Source organism: Macrobrachium rosenbergii, chromosome 57 (genome assembly GCF_040412425.1).
Source record: "Macrobrachium rosenbergii isolate ZJJX-2024 chromosome 57, ASM4041242v1, whole genome shotgun sequence".
Lineage (NCBI taxonomy): Eukaryota > Metazoa > Arthropoda > Malacostraca > Decapoda > Palaemonidae > Macrobrachium > Macrobrachium rosenbergii.
The window spans coordinates 14,447,991-14,462,642 of record NC_089797.1 but is presented as its reverse complement, the minus strand read 5'-3'; the positions used below and the strand labels follow the sequence as shown (position 1 = coordinate 14,462,642).

Here is a 14,652-nt window from a genome sequence, read left to right as displayed (position 1 = left end):
AACCTTTCAACTCGGAACGTTCAGACACTGGGCACCCACAAATTGGAAGAGCGGACACTGAATGCTCAAACAATGGGCGCTTGGACACAGGGCACTCATATGATGGGTGCTTGGAAACGGCACTCATACGATGGATGCTCAGACACAGAATGGTCCTCTACTAGGCGCTCATACACTAGACTTTTGGACTCTGGGCACTCGGACACTTTATGTCGATACACAGGGCTGCCATACACTGAACACTGAATGGGCGTGTTAAACATTAACAAGAGACTCCCCAAACACTGCAAAGGGAGCAGGCTATGGTCCCTCTCTAAAGCTCGCTTACGAGCGGGGGCAAGTCAGCTTCTAAAGAAGAGCCTGGCCTTTTCAGTGGCCTTAAAACCTTAGCGAAACACCCAGAGCTTTTTGGGCCCATGTGAGTCCGAATCACTAGATGATACAGTATGAACATCCAATCGGACGCCTTTCCAACGGTGGTCCTCCGAGTCCTGGGATTTGCGAACAACAGGCTCGGATGAGGCAGAGATTACTTGTGGGCAAACCCCATCGACCTCCCTTGGACTGCCAGTTTGCTTCCTCCCAAGTGAGCAAGGGGAGTTTAGCAGACCTAGGTCTAGGAGCATCGGTGGGACAGGTAGCCACCCCCTCCATTGACTGCACTCGACACTGCACCAACACTATTAAATTTGTCCATCAGGACTTTCACAGAATTCCCAATCTGGGAAACAGTATTGACTAACAAATTAAATTTCTGATCCACACACACTTCTAAGCTGGCAATGGCATTAGGTTCAGAAGAATGAGAGCCAGGTAACAGAGTAACAGTAAAAGTCGGAGGACTGGAAATAGGAGAAAATGTGGTCACAGGTGTTGAAGAGATAGGCAAAGCAGCAATATCAACTCCTGTAGAATTAACCGAACTAGAAGCAGCTTTCGCTTCAGCTCTAGCGGTTGCCTTTCTCAGTCGGTCATATTGCAATTATCTAAATGGGTCTGCGAAATCTTCCACTTCTCCTTATCCCAGTCCTTACATTCCTCACAATTAAGTTCATGTGAGCAAATTTGCTTCCTACAAGAACTACAAACAGTGTGAGTGTCGTATTTAGCTGAAGTAAGCCTAGTCATGCAGCCTTCACTGCAATACCTAACGCTAGACAAACTAGAATCTGACATAATTAGTCAAAAAGTCCAAATCGGGACAGTCACAATCAATAAAGTTAACTAAATATTAGCCAAGCTAATTAACAGCTAAACGCTACCAAAAATCAGAGTACTTCATCAAATGAAGATATCCAACCATCCAGTGAAAACAAACTGAGAGCTGCTCAATAACCAGTGCTTGGCCACTGACCGGGAGAAATGAAATGAGCTCTCTAGCTATGGTGCACCTATTCTTCCCCAAAAGTGAGCGGGGCAGTCTACCTACAAGACAAAAGACAAAAGAGCGCCACCGCGAATTTTGAGCTGCTGTGTAAAGCAGAAACTAATAGCTATGTAACTATTTGGTAAATTACTTACATAAAACTTTATTTCCTTTCCTGTGAATATTCAGTACTCACTCACTCAGAGAATTATAAATACATACAATGAAAAAATTCCAACTCATTGCAACTACTTCAGTTTTAAATACTCTTATAAGTACAGTGACCCCTCGCTACTTCGCGATTCGATTATCGCGAATTCACGACTTCGCGGAGTTTTTAATATATATATTAATGGAAAATATAGCGCAGATTTTCTGGAGAAAAATCGCAATATATGAACACCCAAAATTTCTCATTAAATCCATTAAAATATTAATAATAAATAGTATTTCCTAGTCTAAGAACAACAAAACAAGCATAAAATAGCAAAAAAACACATATTTGCACTTGTAACTCCTAAAAAAAAAAAAAAAAATCTGAAAAGTGATGCCTATACAGTACTTTCAATAAAACAAAATTACTTGGCTTCAAAACCTGATCAATTTCCTGGTATCACTTACTTTGTCATACTGTGGTACAGTAATTAAAGGTTGCGCAGAAGTTTCTTTATGACGACGATACCGAATTATTCCATCGTGGTGATGTGATGACAATATATACACACCATTGATACCTATCAAAAGTAAAATATAAGGTTTAATAAGACTTCTCTGTAAATAAAAACTGAACAATAACAATCACTATAAAAGTACTTCACTACACATGCTGTTACATGTCTACATTTATAGCTACTACAGCTGCATGCATACTTCTAGAATGTGAGAATGCTATATTAATTCTGGAGACAGAAGCAAGTACATTTAGTGAACCTACAAGGAGTGTGTATAGGTGCAACTTGATACAGCATGGAAAGATGCTGCCATGCGATCCCAGGAAGACGGGGATGTGGCAGCGTACTATACGATGCTGCAGGCGATATACGAGTTCTACTGCCTGCAAGAATTTTTCAGGGTATTTTCATTATTTATACTTTAGCTGGGATAGATAAACACTATCAAAGATAATCAATATGTACCAATATCAACAGTGTTTAGTTCACACACACACACACACACATATTAAACACTTTCCACTTTCAAAGTGATTAAGTACATAAACTGATGTAATAAAGGATCTGATAACTAAATGACATCAGCACTGCATATCTTGAAAATATTGTATACTGCAAGAAGTTTCATTTATCTTACTTTTATAATTGGAGGCAGACATTCAAGCTGGCAATAATACTAACACTTCCAAAACTGCCACACCAAAAAATATTAAAAATTCTACCATACAGACAGCTTATCACTGCCATGTATTTGTTTGCTTCACTATTTATATCAAATACACCAACAATTCTTCACTCTACTTATTTAGTGTTATGCACTATGTTGCATGCCTAATCCTATCTATTACAGGCATGTCTAAGAACAGTCAGGTTAGTAGGTAATGGAAACTAGGGGTGAAAATAAGAGCACAATGATACGATAGTTTGATTTTAAGGTATCTAGCATCACCATTACCAGGGTCAGTCACACAAGATGATATAGTAGACTGATTTTAAAGTATCTAGCATCACCATTACCAGGGTTAATCATACCAATTCATGAAACTGGATTGCTAACTAGGAGACCAAAGGGAATAAATTAAAAGACAAAGAAATTTAGTTGGAGTGCAGGAGATTGCCAAGTACCTTTAGTACTGTTTAGAGTGTCCTGGGTAAACACTCTAGGGTAAGACACACTGTAATGAGCACTCTGAGAGGAATTAAAAAAAGCATTTACTGGATACAAGTAGGAAATTACACTATTAACGAGGCAAAAATCAAACTAATTGCAAAGTAATCAACTGCATGGTATGTGATAGGAACAAAAAATTCAACCTGTGTAGAGGATTCTGGTGCATGTTAAACACCATACAATATTAAAAAAATGACAGAAAATGTACAGTATTTAGAAATGTACCTAATATATTAAATCTCATTTAATAACTTAAAACATAAAAAACAGAGTACAGTAAAATGAAAATTAACAAGATTGACAAAATTTCATTCAAGAATTTGTTTCCAAAAGCTTACATTTTTTGTTAGTTGAAAACTATACAATCACATAAAATATATTTGATTATATAGGGATTTGTTCAATTCTAGGATTGGTCTTTGTGGGTTATTCAATAACTATCCATAGTTCAAATGTGTGTGAACAATCTGAAAATGAGATATTAAATCACATGGCATTCTTCCTGGATTTCATTTGTTATATGATGCATTACTCCATGATTCTGTACCAAATATGTCAAAAGTCTGGGAGCTGAAATAACTTTGGTTGTTGTGCAGTCAAGGCACCAATGGTAATAGAGAGAGAGAGAGAGAGAGAGAGAGAGAGAGAGAGAGAGAGAGAGAGAGAGAGAGAGAGTGTGTGTGTGTGTGTGTGTGTGTGTGTGTGTGTGTGTGTGTGTGTGTGTGTGTGTGTGTGTGATATCTAGTATCACCGAATAACAGAGATGTTATTTAATGTTAATTCCATAATGTCCCAGGGCACTTGATGTTTCTAATACTAATAACACTTTCAAAACAGATCTTTTGTACATATTGATGTTGAAATCATTGATAACTCAGGGTACATTTTTTCATGCAATTTGGGAATTCTTAAAATAATCCCCCACTAATTTATTTCTAGTGGTACTTAGATGGTATAAATTTCTACAATAATTGTTAAGGACATGCTGTGCAAGAGTTGTTACATTCACTGTCAAGAAAAACTGCTCCAAATCCAATTCCAGCATCAGATTTGAAGCCATTGCTTGATGCACAGATGCAGGGTCTACAAATCACAAAAAAAAAAAAACTGCTTCTGGCTTGAGTTTTGTTTGTGTAAAGGAAAAATAATACTAACTTTAAATACTGCTCCCCAAAAACTTGTCCATTAAGTGGTTAATATTAATTAAACCCAACATACAATCCATAGTCAGCATACATACTTAAAGAATATATGAAACAAAGTTTGGGAGTGCAACAAAATTCAGTAACTCCTAAACAAGACATCTATTATTTATTACTGACACTTTCATTAATGAAATTTTTAATACCAGATATAATAAGTGCAAAAGACTGCGATTACAGTACATCAGGCATTTTCCACAGGAAACTTTATCCTAACTCAATTCACTTCCCACAACCATATTTTATGTTCAATAAAATAAAAGTGTAGTCCCATAAGTACTTGTTTGAAAATTAAAATTAACAATTCTTCATGTATATAACATAGATTCAATATTAACTCTACCTAGGTGGTGTTGTATACCAGGGGATGGATATCCTAACATGAAGAGGAAAAACTCAAACTATGTGAAAATGAATGAAATACAAGTTCACACTAAAGACAATGAATAGTGTATGTGGCATCTGTATGATAACCACATCTAGGACACATTAATTGGGAGCTACATGATCCAGCCTGAGAACATCATATCAAGAAAATCTGCATAATACTTACATCGTTAAGCTTATAACACTAGCCAAACTGAGGCAGCAAACTGACAGGACCCACCTGTGGCACAAATCTGTCTCCTAAGCTGCACTCCATAAACAGGTATCTCTTTAGTTATGTCTTATATTTCCACTTGGTGGAATAGGTGTAGTGCAAATGAAAGGAAATGTATAGCATTTGTGTTTTAGCAGAAAACAATGGATGTTACCGCATTTTTGAAACCCAAGCAAAGGGCAGGGTTTACTAGACAATAAAAGACTGTCAAGTATGGCTGAAAATATTACGCTAAGGATAGGTACGTCAGGCATCTGAATAAACTGTGGAGACATGGAAAAGTAGGAATTCATTATCTGTAGGAAGCTGTAGTTGAAACCTATTGTAGGAGAAAGTGTGACCATATATGCATTACAAAGCACTGACTTGAAAAAAAAAAAAAGTTTCCTGGCAGTCTAAATCTGGGCCTGGCTGGATTTGGAGAAGAAAAGTTTTGATCCCCCATGGTACAAATGCACAAGTACATAATAACAGAGCAAGAATACAGTACATCTTGTGAAAATGTGTTCTGAAAACAGTTTGAAGACTAATCAAAGTACACTAAAACAAACAAGGTGAGAAAAAGTTTGGTCATTAGGGTAGGAATAAAGTTTTATCATTAAGCCATTTTCCCTTAGCGTGTGGCACCATGGAAAACAAGACTGTCACTGTCATATTTATCCTTTAATTGTTGAACAAGGTTAAGCTCACCTGGGCAGAAATTACCCACAGCATTAGCTATTTTATATACTTACACGAAAGGCTCATTACTAATGCACTGTTCCCCCATATGTATGCTATCATATACACACACACTCTCTCTCTCTCTCTCTACTGTATTCATACATCTGATGAATTAACAAATCCCCCAAAATATGCACTACATGCATAGGTGAAATCAGAGCCTTAACCTGTCTCCACTGATGTAAGGCAATTCCTGTCCTCTTTTTAATACTATGTGCATTGACTGCAATTTTAAGCTGTTTACAAGAGTACTGTAGTAGCTTTAACATGGCTAGAACTAGCTGCCATTGTCCTCATACACTGAGTTCTGTTTGAAATGAGCAAAAAGTACTATCTAGTAACTTTCCTTCATGAATACATTTCAATAGTTTTCCCAAAAAGACAATCTTACACAGAATGTAGTAGGTGAAAATCTTCATAATTATTTTAGTGACACTGACAGTAACACTCCAGAATTATCCAATTCAGAATCATCACATTAAGAAAATGACAATAATGATAATGATGTTTCCACTTGTTAATCCAGGTGATTGGTATATGCTGTAGGTCATGCAAGGGATACCATTATTTTTACCAGGCATTCTGGCATGAAATTTTTGTAAAAAATAAAGATAATCCTGTAAATTTCTTGAGATGGTTTGTATGGTAACTTTTACTTATTTTTATGAATGACTCTACAGATTTGCCATGCAACTTTTTGATAAAAGCCAAGAAACTTTGCTTCATTATTCTCATGCACTAAGGTTGTCTAGACTGGCATAAATGAAGTGAGGTGTGGTGTTTGTTGACTGAAAATTGTATAGTATTTGATTCAGAAATTCCTGTATGTATTCTGTTGCTAACATTGTAGCTGTTAATGGATCAGGGAAAAAGATAGCCAAAATAAACCATTTATGGCCTCATTATGTTAAATAGAATTATAATCCAAATAAAAGCATTAGCATTGACAAATTCTTGCTTGGTTGAAAACAGTGATTCTAGGGTATAGTAAATACCATATCACAAAAGTGAAAGTGAATCTGGCTATGCAGTATTTGGAACTACGTATTTATACTGGTGGTGATACAAGGTATAATAATGAATAACAGTGACCTTCCCTTGTCAACTACAACTGTTTTTACACTAATGGATCCTCTTTTATAGAAAGGATATTGCCTGTATATTGATAGTTTTTATGTTACAATATTCTAACTTTATAATTAAATAATAAAACTCAAAAAGTATAATTGCCTGTATATTGATAGTTTTTATGTTACAATATTCTAACTTTATAATTAAATAATAAAACTCAAAAAGTATAAGAGTAAAAGCAATGAAATTGCATGGTTTGTTATAATTTTCAATGGCAAAACAGATGTTTTGGTACTGCCTGCATTACACAAGATGCTTAAAAGGTTAATGAATAACAAGACACTTCCACTCAGGTACCATGTCAGCCTAAAATAAAACAATTACTATTTTGAAGCATACTTACTATTTTTTAACAAGTTTTCCTATTTACAAGAAAAGAGCAGTAAACTAAACTAGTCATTTAATCCTATTTCAATACTAATTTCATGCACACAGAAAAGGTTAAATTGTATATACAAGTAAATAAGTGAAATTTAACATAAGCACATTGCAAATTAACGTAAGAACTTTGCTTTAACAATACTAATGAAATTATGTACTATTGTAATAAGTACAGTACACAAAAAAATGCAAAGATTAGCTTGACAACAATTACACATTTACTTGCATTTACCATATTTACAGCTGCATCATATTTAGGATATAAAGTACATGCTTAGTGGAAACTACTTCAAGAAAGTTAATGTGAAAGCACATATAGTAATCATTAAAAAAAATTCTATTGAACAATTAAATTATTGTTTAACACATTCAATGATCATTACCAAACCAACAGGTTTTACTAATCAAGTTACTGTGCAAGTATATACAAAAACCATCAAGAAACCAACAATTTTTGCTAACTCCTTACTCTCAGTCATGCACAAAACAACAAGATGTGCTATATACAAGGCTTTTGGGTAGAATATATATCACATTAAAAATAGTTTCATATATAATTTATCCATTTGTATTTAAAATTTGCAATAGAATTCAAAACTGGAAATTGACAATACTGTACCTCTATCAACCCCAGCAGTCAATACAAGTGTGTGTGGAGGCATCAGGAGCAACTCGGTGGCTGATATGCTGGATATAAAAGCAGCCTGTGTTTTGAGGTTTTGTACTAAGGCTAAGACAGGACGTTCATCAGCTGGAGAGCCTGCATAAGTGCCCCATCTCAATCCTCGGACTTCATGTAGCACCTCAGGAGCCTGTTAGCATAGTTATGAAAAAAACATTATTGAATAAATTTTGGTTCAAAATATATTCCTAATTACAGGATACAGGAGAGGTGCAAATAACATGAGCAATTCCTTACATTTGGATTTTGTGTAATCCCAGGATGGTTGACTGTTGGATGAGGGTTAACAAACAGTTGTTGCGGGGTTTGACCATATGTCTTGATCATGGCTTTTCGAGCTTCTCTGCTAATTTCATCACCACCATTCTCAACATCATAACCAAAATACGTCTGAAAGCAAAATACTAGTTAAATTCATATTTGATTCACATACATTCTTATTACTGCACAATTCCAACATATACAGCTTATTCAAACAGACAGAGTATACTGTTACCCTTCCCAGAAACCTAACCTAAACACTTCCATGAACAAGTACTTGGTCAATTACTGTATTTGATGGCATGTAAGACACACAGGCATATTAGATGTGGCCCCATTTTAGCAGGGCATATTTAGAAAAAAAGTGTTTTTAGTGCATTTGAGCATGTAATGTTTAAAGCAAGCTAGCATTACATTACAAAGCATTAATTATAGCAGAAAACATTACGAAAGAACCTTAGGCATAGCAAAAATCATTATGAAATAACCTTAGGTATATCAGAAAACATATGGTAAAAAGTATGCCAGCAGTATAGCTTGGCAAAATGCACTCAACTACTGAACACACTCATCACATGTCAATGCTCCCACACCTCATTTCATATTATGGGCGTATTTCTCAGCAGTCTTAATGCTTATTACTAGTTTAGTATTTTATGATTTATTTCCTTGCAGTTACGATTGTGCTCCTTTCCTCTGTACTTCCAGCTGATAGTAATGTTGTAAGGCACATTTAAGTATGACAACAGATCAACTGATACAAACGAACCCTGCAGGTACTTCTATGAAAATCCCTTTAACAGTAATATAATAATAATAATACAGTACTGTCATTCAAGTAAATATCATTATATGGATTCTGGGTGAACATTATCCATCATGCCTCACACACTGTATGACTGTCATAGTTCTCTGCAGCCTTGATGCTATGTTTACCAGGTTTGTGTTTTACCATTTGCAATAGTGCACCGAGATAACGAACCATGGTATATAGTACTTCCAAATATATTGGTGCATAATGGAAATATCAATTGGAGGGTTTTTCACCTCCGGATCGAGCGCTGAACTGTTTTTTCAAATCAGGTGCCAAAAGGAATGTTGGGAGTTTGATGAGGGAGAAAGCACACCACCCACGCTCTTAGTGGGTAGACTGCTCACTTACCAGTATCCCTTGTGTTAAGACGTCTGACTCACTCACTTAATCTCGGCCCTTTGCGTGCAGCATGTGGTGTTTGTTCACTTTTTTGTGATTTATAGTAATTTGAGCAATGGCTCCTTCCCAAGAAAAGCATTCAAGGAAGCATTTAAGCATCCAGGAAAAGCTGGATGCTATTGCAAAAGTAGAAAGTGGTTGTTCTCAGAAGAGAGTGGCTGAACATTATGGTATCAGTGCACAAACAATGTATGACATTATGAAAGCTACAGATAAACTGGAAGCATTTAAGAGTAAAGGCTATGATGCTGAACAAGGAGGGGACAAAACTGGTGCTCCTCGAAAATCTATGAGGGTATCGGACAACGGCAAACTTAAAGAATTGGTACTGAAATGGTAAATGCAGCAATGTACAATAAGAGTTAGCATTGGTGCTGAACAGCTCATCGAGGCTGCCAAGAAATTGAGTGTTCATGCTGGACTGAAAAAATTCACAGCACTAACTGGTTGGGCTTTTTGCTTTATACAGAAGCATGGCATAGTCCGAAAAGTAAGTGTCAGGAGAAACATTGTCTGCTGACAAAGATGCTGCTGCAAAACTCTGAGAAAAGATTTGCCAGTTGATTGAGGATTAAGGCTTGCTGCTATCTCAAGTTTATAACACTGATGAGACTGGCCTTTATTTCAGGAAGATGCCTGATCAGGATGCATCGACTCAAGCCTTTATGTGTCAGTAAGGCAAAATGGCCATGGTGCTTCTGAAGCATCAACATGAATGACCTGCATATTCTGTATGAATTTTTGAAGAATGCATGGTGCACCTTACATATCTTTAAGCATTGGTTCTTTAATTATTTCATCCCTGAAGTCATTAAGTACCAAATGAATACCCTTAAGATTTCCAGGGACTGTGTTCATGCCCTACTGATTCTCGATAACGCATCAGCTCATCCTGACATTAAAGAATTGGTTAGCGAAGATGGCCAGGTTTGTTGTCTTTTTCTTCCTCTGAATATGACGCCTTTGATCCAGCCAATGGATCAAGGAATAACTGTGGCAGCAAAGAGGCTATATACCGGCCTTTTCCTGAAGGAGGTGCTCTGTGTGATGGAGGGCACTAAAGAAACAATAGGACAACAGACTCTCGCTAACACGATGACTCAAACTTCATTCAACTTTCCATAATTGGGCGATGGCGTGGGACAGCACGAAAGTATCTACTCTGCAAAATGGCTGGAATAAACTGTTGAAGAACAAAGATTCTTCCATGGATTTCCAGGAGTTTGAGGACAACGTCATCCTTGATCAACTTCGAGCAGCAGGTGAAGAGGAGTTACAGGTCGAGGAATCTGAAGAGTGGATGAAGGAAACAACAGCTGATCCTGGTTACGAGACACTCAGAGGATGAGATAGCTGAGCAGGTAATGCATGAAGATGCTGCTGCAGAAGGCAATGACAACGACAACGAGGAAGGGCCACAGCAAAAGAAGGTGCTGCTGAGTGAGATGGGTCAGTACCTTGACATACAGTACTAATGGGCTTTGTGGAGGACAGTACTGAGCTCCATATCACCAGTCTCTACTACCCCCTGTCCACCAGCTACAAGACGTGCTTGATCTACGTATGCAGGGCTTTGGAAGTAAGCAGATGAAGAGTGACACTTTTTTTGGCTCAAAATGCCAGTGGCAGGTCCTGCTGCTAACCCCCCCCTCCCCCACGATTCACGTCCGTCGCCTCATCATTGCCAACGTCGAGGAAGAATATTGATTCAAGGCCGTCCATGAAATGCTTCAGGTACTCTGAGGGCAGTGATTCTGAATATATCGCTGCCCTTTGCCTGCAACTACCACATGGGAATTAGTCCTTCGCCTGCCATTTTCAAAGTGAGTACAGCCATTATAAAATAGCCTAGGCCTATGCTAATTTCATTAATTTTTATTTATTATTTTACTCAAATATTTTTCATGTTTATTGTAGTTAGGTAAAATTTGTTACTGTTTCTTTACTAATTTACATTGCTTTCAACTCTAAAAATTATGCTACAGCTTTTACTCTCCTGCAGTTTATATTAATAATAAGGCTTTTACCTTACTTTATGTGAACTGTTTGTTTATATAAATAGTATGCGCTTTATAGCAAAACAGAAAAAGGAACGGTACTAAGAGAAAACGACTGCGCTTGCGTATACAGGGGTAACTTGATTAGTTGTCATACTTCTAAAAAGAGTAACAATTGTAGGCAGGTAATGTAAGATGACTTTCGGTGTTTTGGGATGGTTTGCAGTGTCTTTTTGTTTGAAATGATATTAAATTATTTTTGTATGATAATTTATTGTATATTTCTGTTTGAACTATTAAATCGGGCAATGAACTTTCAAAATATGCAGTTATAGGCATTTTACAGTAATTTAAGGGGTACAGGGTATACATATACCAGTGCTTTATAGCAAAAACATGCATTCACATATACTGTATATACAACGATATATCGTAGTTTCTTTTACAGCGGTGTAGGCTTGGATGCATTAATCCATTGTCTCAGTAAGTGCGCTACTGTACTTTCTTTCAATTATAAGTGTCTCTCTTTCTTCTGTGGTTTACAGCTGGTTACTGATAGGAGTGTGGTGAGGCATATTTAGGTATGATCATATTGATGAACTTTGCTGGTACAGGGGCACTTTGAGATAACTCCTTTTACATTACTGGCAATAATAATAATACTGTAATAATGTCATTTAAGTTTATATTATTATTGTGTTGGGATAGGTAGTACAGGCAGTCCCCGGTTATTGGCGGGGGTTCTGTTCCGACAGCATGAAGATAAGTGAAAATTGCCAATAACCGAAAATCGGCAATTTTTGGCATTTATCGGACTTATCGGCACCAATAACCAGAGATCAGCACCTCTGTTAGATATGTATCGGTGTCAATAAGTGGAAATCGCTATTTTCAGTACCAAAAATTGCTGATTTTCATCGCTAGACAAGCGCCAATCACCGAGCCTGCCGATAACCACGGACTCCCTGTACTGACCACCTAGGGTACAATTAGCTGACAACAAGGAGTTCTGTGGATAACATTAGCCTACCAGAGGTGTCACCTTCACATATAAAAGTTGTTTTTGAAAAAGAATTGTCTTACATGCCACCAAATGCAATAACAACATTCCTTTCTTCACTGAGCAAGTTAACTGTCCTTGCTCTTCTTTTTTTTTTTTCTCTCTCAAAACTTAAACATTATAAGCCTAGCATATTATTTCCTCCACTACAGACTAATAGCTAGCTACAATGGGGTTATGGATTCTTATCCCTTTCATACAGCAAAAATAATGGAAGACCATAATTCGCTTAAGAGACACTGTTCCACTTGGAGTAGGTCTTGCGATGGTAGCAGCACTAACTGTGTGTATTGCTAACAGTGACATGAATTATCAATTAAGTGCCTGAAATACTTATAAATCATACTGTCAACCCTAATTTGAATATTTGCTGCAAAACAATCCTACCTACGAGAACCTGATCAGTAATTGCTTTGAGGTTAAGGCATGAGCATGCAATTTTCTTATTTTCAATAAAATCATTTACAATTGAAACAAGTGTTGGTATTTTATGTCATATAAATCTAAACTTGAAACTCACAGCTGGATGGAAGACATTGATGGCTTCAACAGCTGCTCGACCAGTCTGTTTGTAACCAAACACCAGATCAATCCAATTATGCAAATTTTGTGTTACATAAGAGGATTCTAGAGCAGCTCGATGGACTAAGACAAACCTAAAAAGATACATTCATATTTAGAAAAATCACAAATACATGTAATAAAATTTTACTTTCAAATTACAGTACAGTATTCAAGACATATAAATATACTGTATATGTAATTAGTTTTAAAAATCTTTATTAACTTTACATTATTTGCAGGAAGAAATAGTACAGAAAAAGTTTCATTTAGAAAAAAAGCCTTACTTGAATATTAAAAAAATTATTCTTATAATTAAAAACACTGACATTCTTGATTAAGTCAACAAAACATTATTTTTTTTAAAATAAATAATGTCAAAAGTATGAGGTTTATAAATTAATACATGCATATCCTAGCCTCAAAATATTGATACAGTTCAACCTCGAAAATCCGAAACCCATGGGACCAGGCCACTGCCAGACAAATTCGGGATTTTAGAAATCACCCCTAAAAAAAAACCCTATGTAAACATTCTTGTCAGCTCATTCCACATACAGTATATAGTGCCATTATCAAAAGTAGAACAAAGCTTATGAATAACCACTGTCATTCGTTGGGTTAGTTCCTTAGCAAAATTCTGGCCTGCTCCATAAGCATCTCTCTGGAAATGCTTATATACCTTCACTACGTTGGAGATAAAACTTTTTTATAAGTGCACTGTCAAATTCTGATCTCCTCCATCCTTCATTATATTTTGGCACTTCAAACTTTTCTGGCTTTCGTTTTTGGCAAAAAACCTAAAAATCTGCTGGTGTGTGTGAGAGAGACAGAGAAACTATTGGCTTGGTTAGGTTGTTAAACTGACAGATATCTATTTCCAAAGTCAAATAATACACTTGTATTAAGAACAATAAAAATTTTAGTAAAACTTGTTTTACGTACTGGAAGCAATTGTATTTCATGCATTATTGTCACGTTATCATATTATAATTTATGAACATAGGAAATGTGCACCATTTGCATTCTGCTAATGTTTACATTTTCTTAAAATCATCTGCTTATTGTGTTTTACTGACATCATCATAGCCATTAGTTGCTAAATGAAACGCATTTCGGAGATTCGTTTTATACAAATTATCACAGCAGTTTAAAAAGGCAACTTACTTTATTTATAATTGCAGTAAATTAAATGAAGTAAAGCTGTGATTTCACCAGTACTATATCAGATGTTGCTCTTGGCTCTTCCAACTTGTTTTGTGGCCTACACATTATTCGTTTCTTCAGCCATAGCTACAAATGTTAATTTAGCGGCATACTTTCTTAACACTTTCCTCTCCACAGAGTGAGGGATGAAGAAAGATTTATTTTATTCTTACATAGCAAAATTTTTAACAAGTCAACAACTGTAATGCAACCCATAATAACACATGCATGTGTTAGTTACGGTAACTGACATTGGCAAACGACTGTTTCTCGATTCGACTGTTTATGTCAGTAGTTGCTGTTGTTTGTGCCAGTGTCTTGTATGCAATATTAAGTGGTTGTTGATTATAACAAATAGTGATGAATTCTTAGACAAGTCACAATGCTGGTAAGCCTGATTTAATGTATGCAGATTCGCATTTAACC

The 14,652-nt window shown here is 36.2% G+C and overlaps 1 protein-coding gene across 10 annotated transcripts in view; it reads right to left on the bottom strand.

Annotated features, from left to right (window-relative positions):
• Window positions 1-14,652, bottom strand: part of mv (lysosomal-trafficking regulator mauve) — a 284,471-nt gene that overhangs the window by 25,822 nt on the left and 243,997 nt on the right. For 8 of the 10 annotated variants that reach the window (XM_067101413.1, XM_067101416.1, XM_067101415.1 and 5 more), the window contains 5 exons: window positions 12,980-13,115; window positions 8,166-8,318; window positions 7,866-8,058; window positions 2,301-2,420; window positions 1,988-2,100 (listed from right to left, as the gene is read on the bottom strand). In XM_067101413.1, the coding sequence (XP_066957514.1) occupies window positions 1,988-2,100; window positions 2,301-2,420; window positions 7,866-8,058; window positions 8,166-8,318; window positions 12,980-13,115 (715 nt within the window). The remainder of the gene's footprint in view (window positions 1-1,987; window positions 2,101-2,300; window positions 2,421-7,865; window positions 8,059-8,165; window positions 8,319-12,979; window positions 13,116-14,652) is intronic. The other 2 variants (XM_067101421.1, XM_067101424.1) reach the window with 1 other exon arrangement.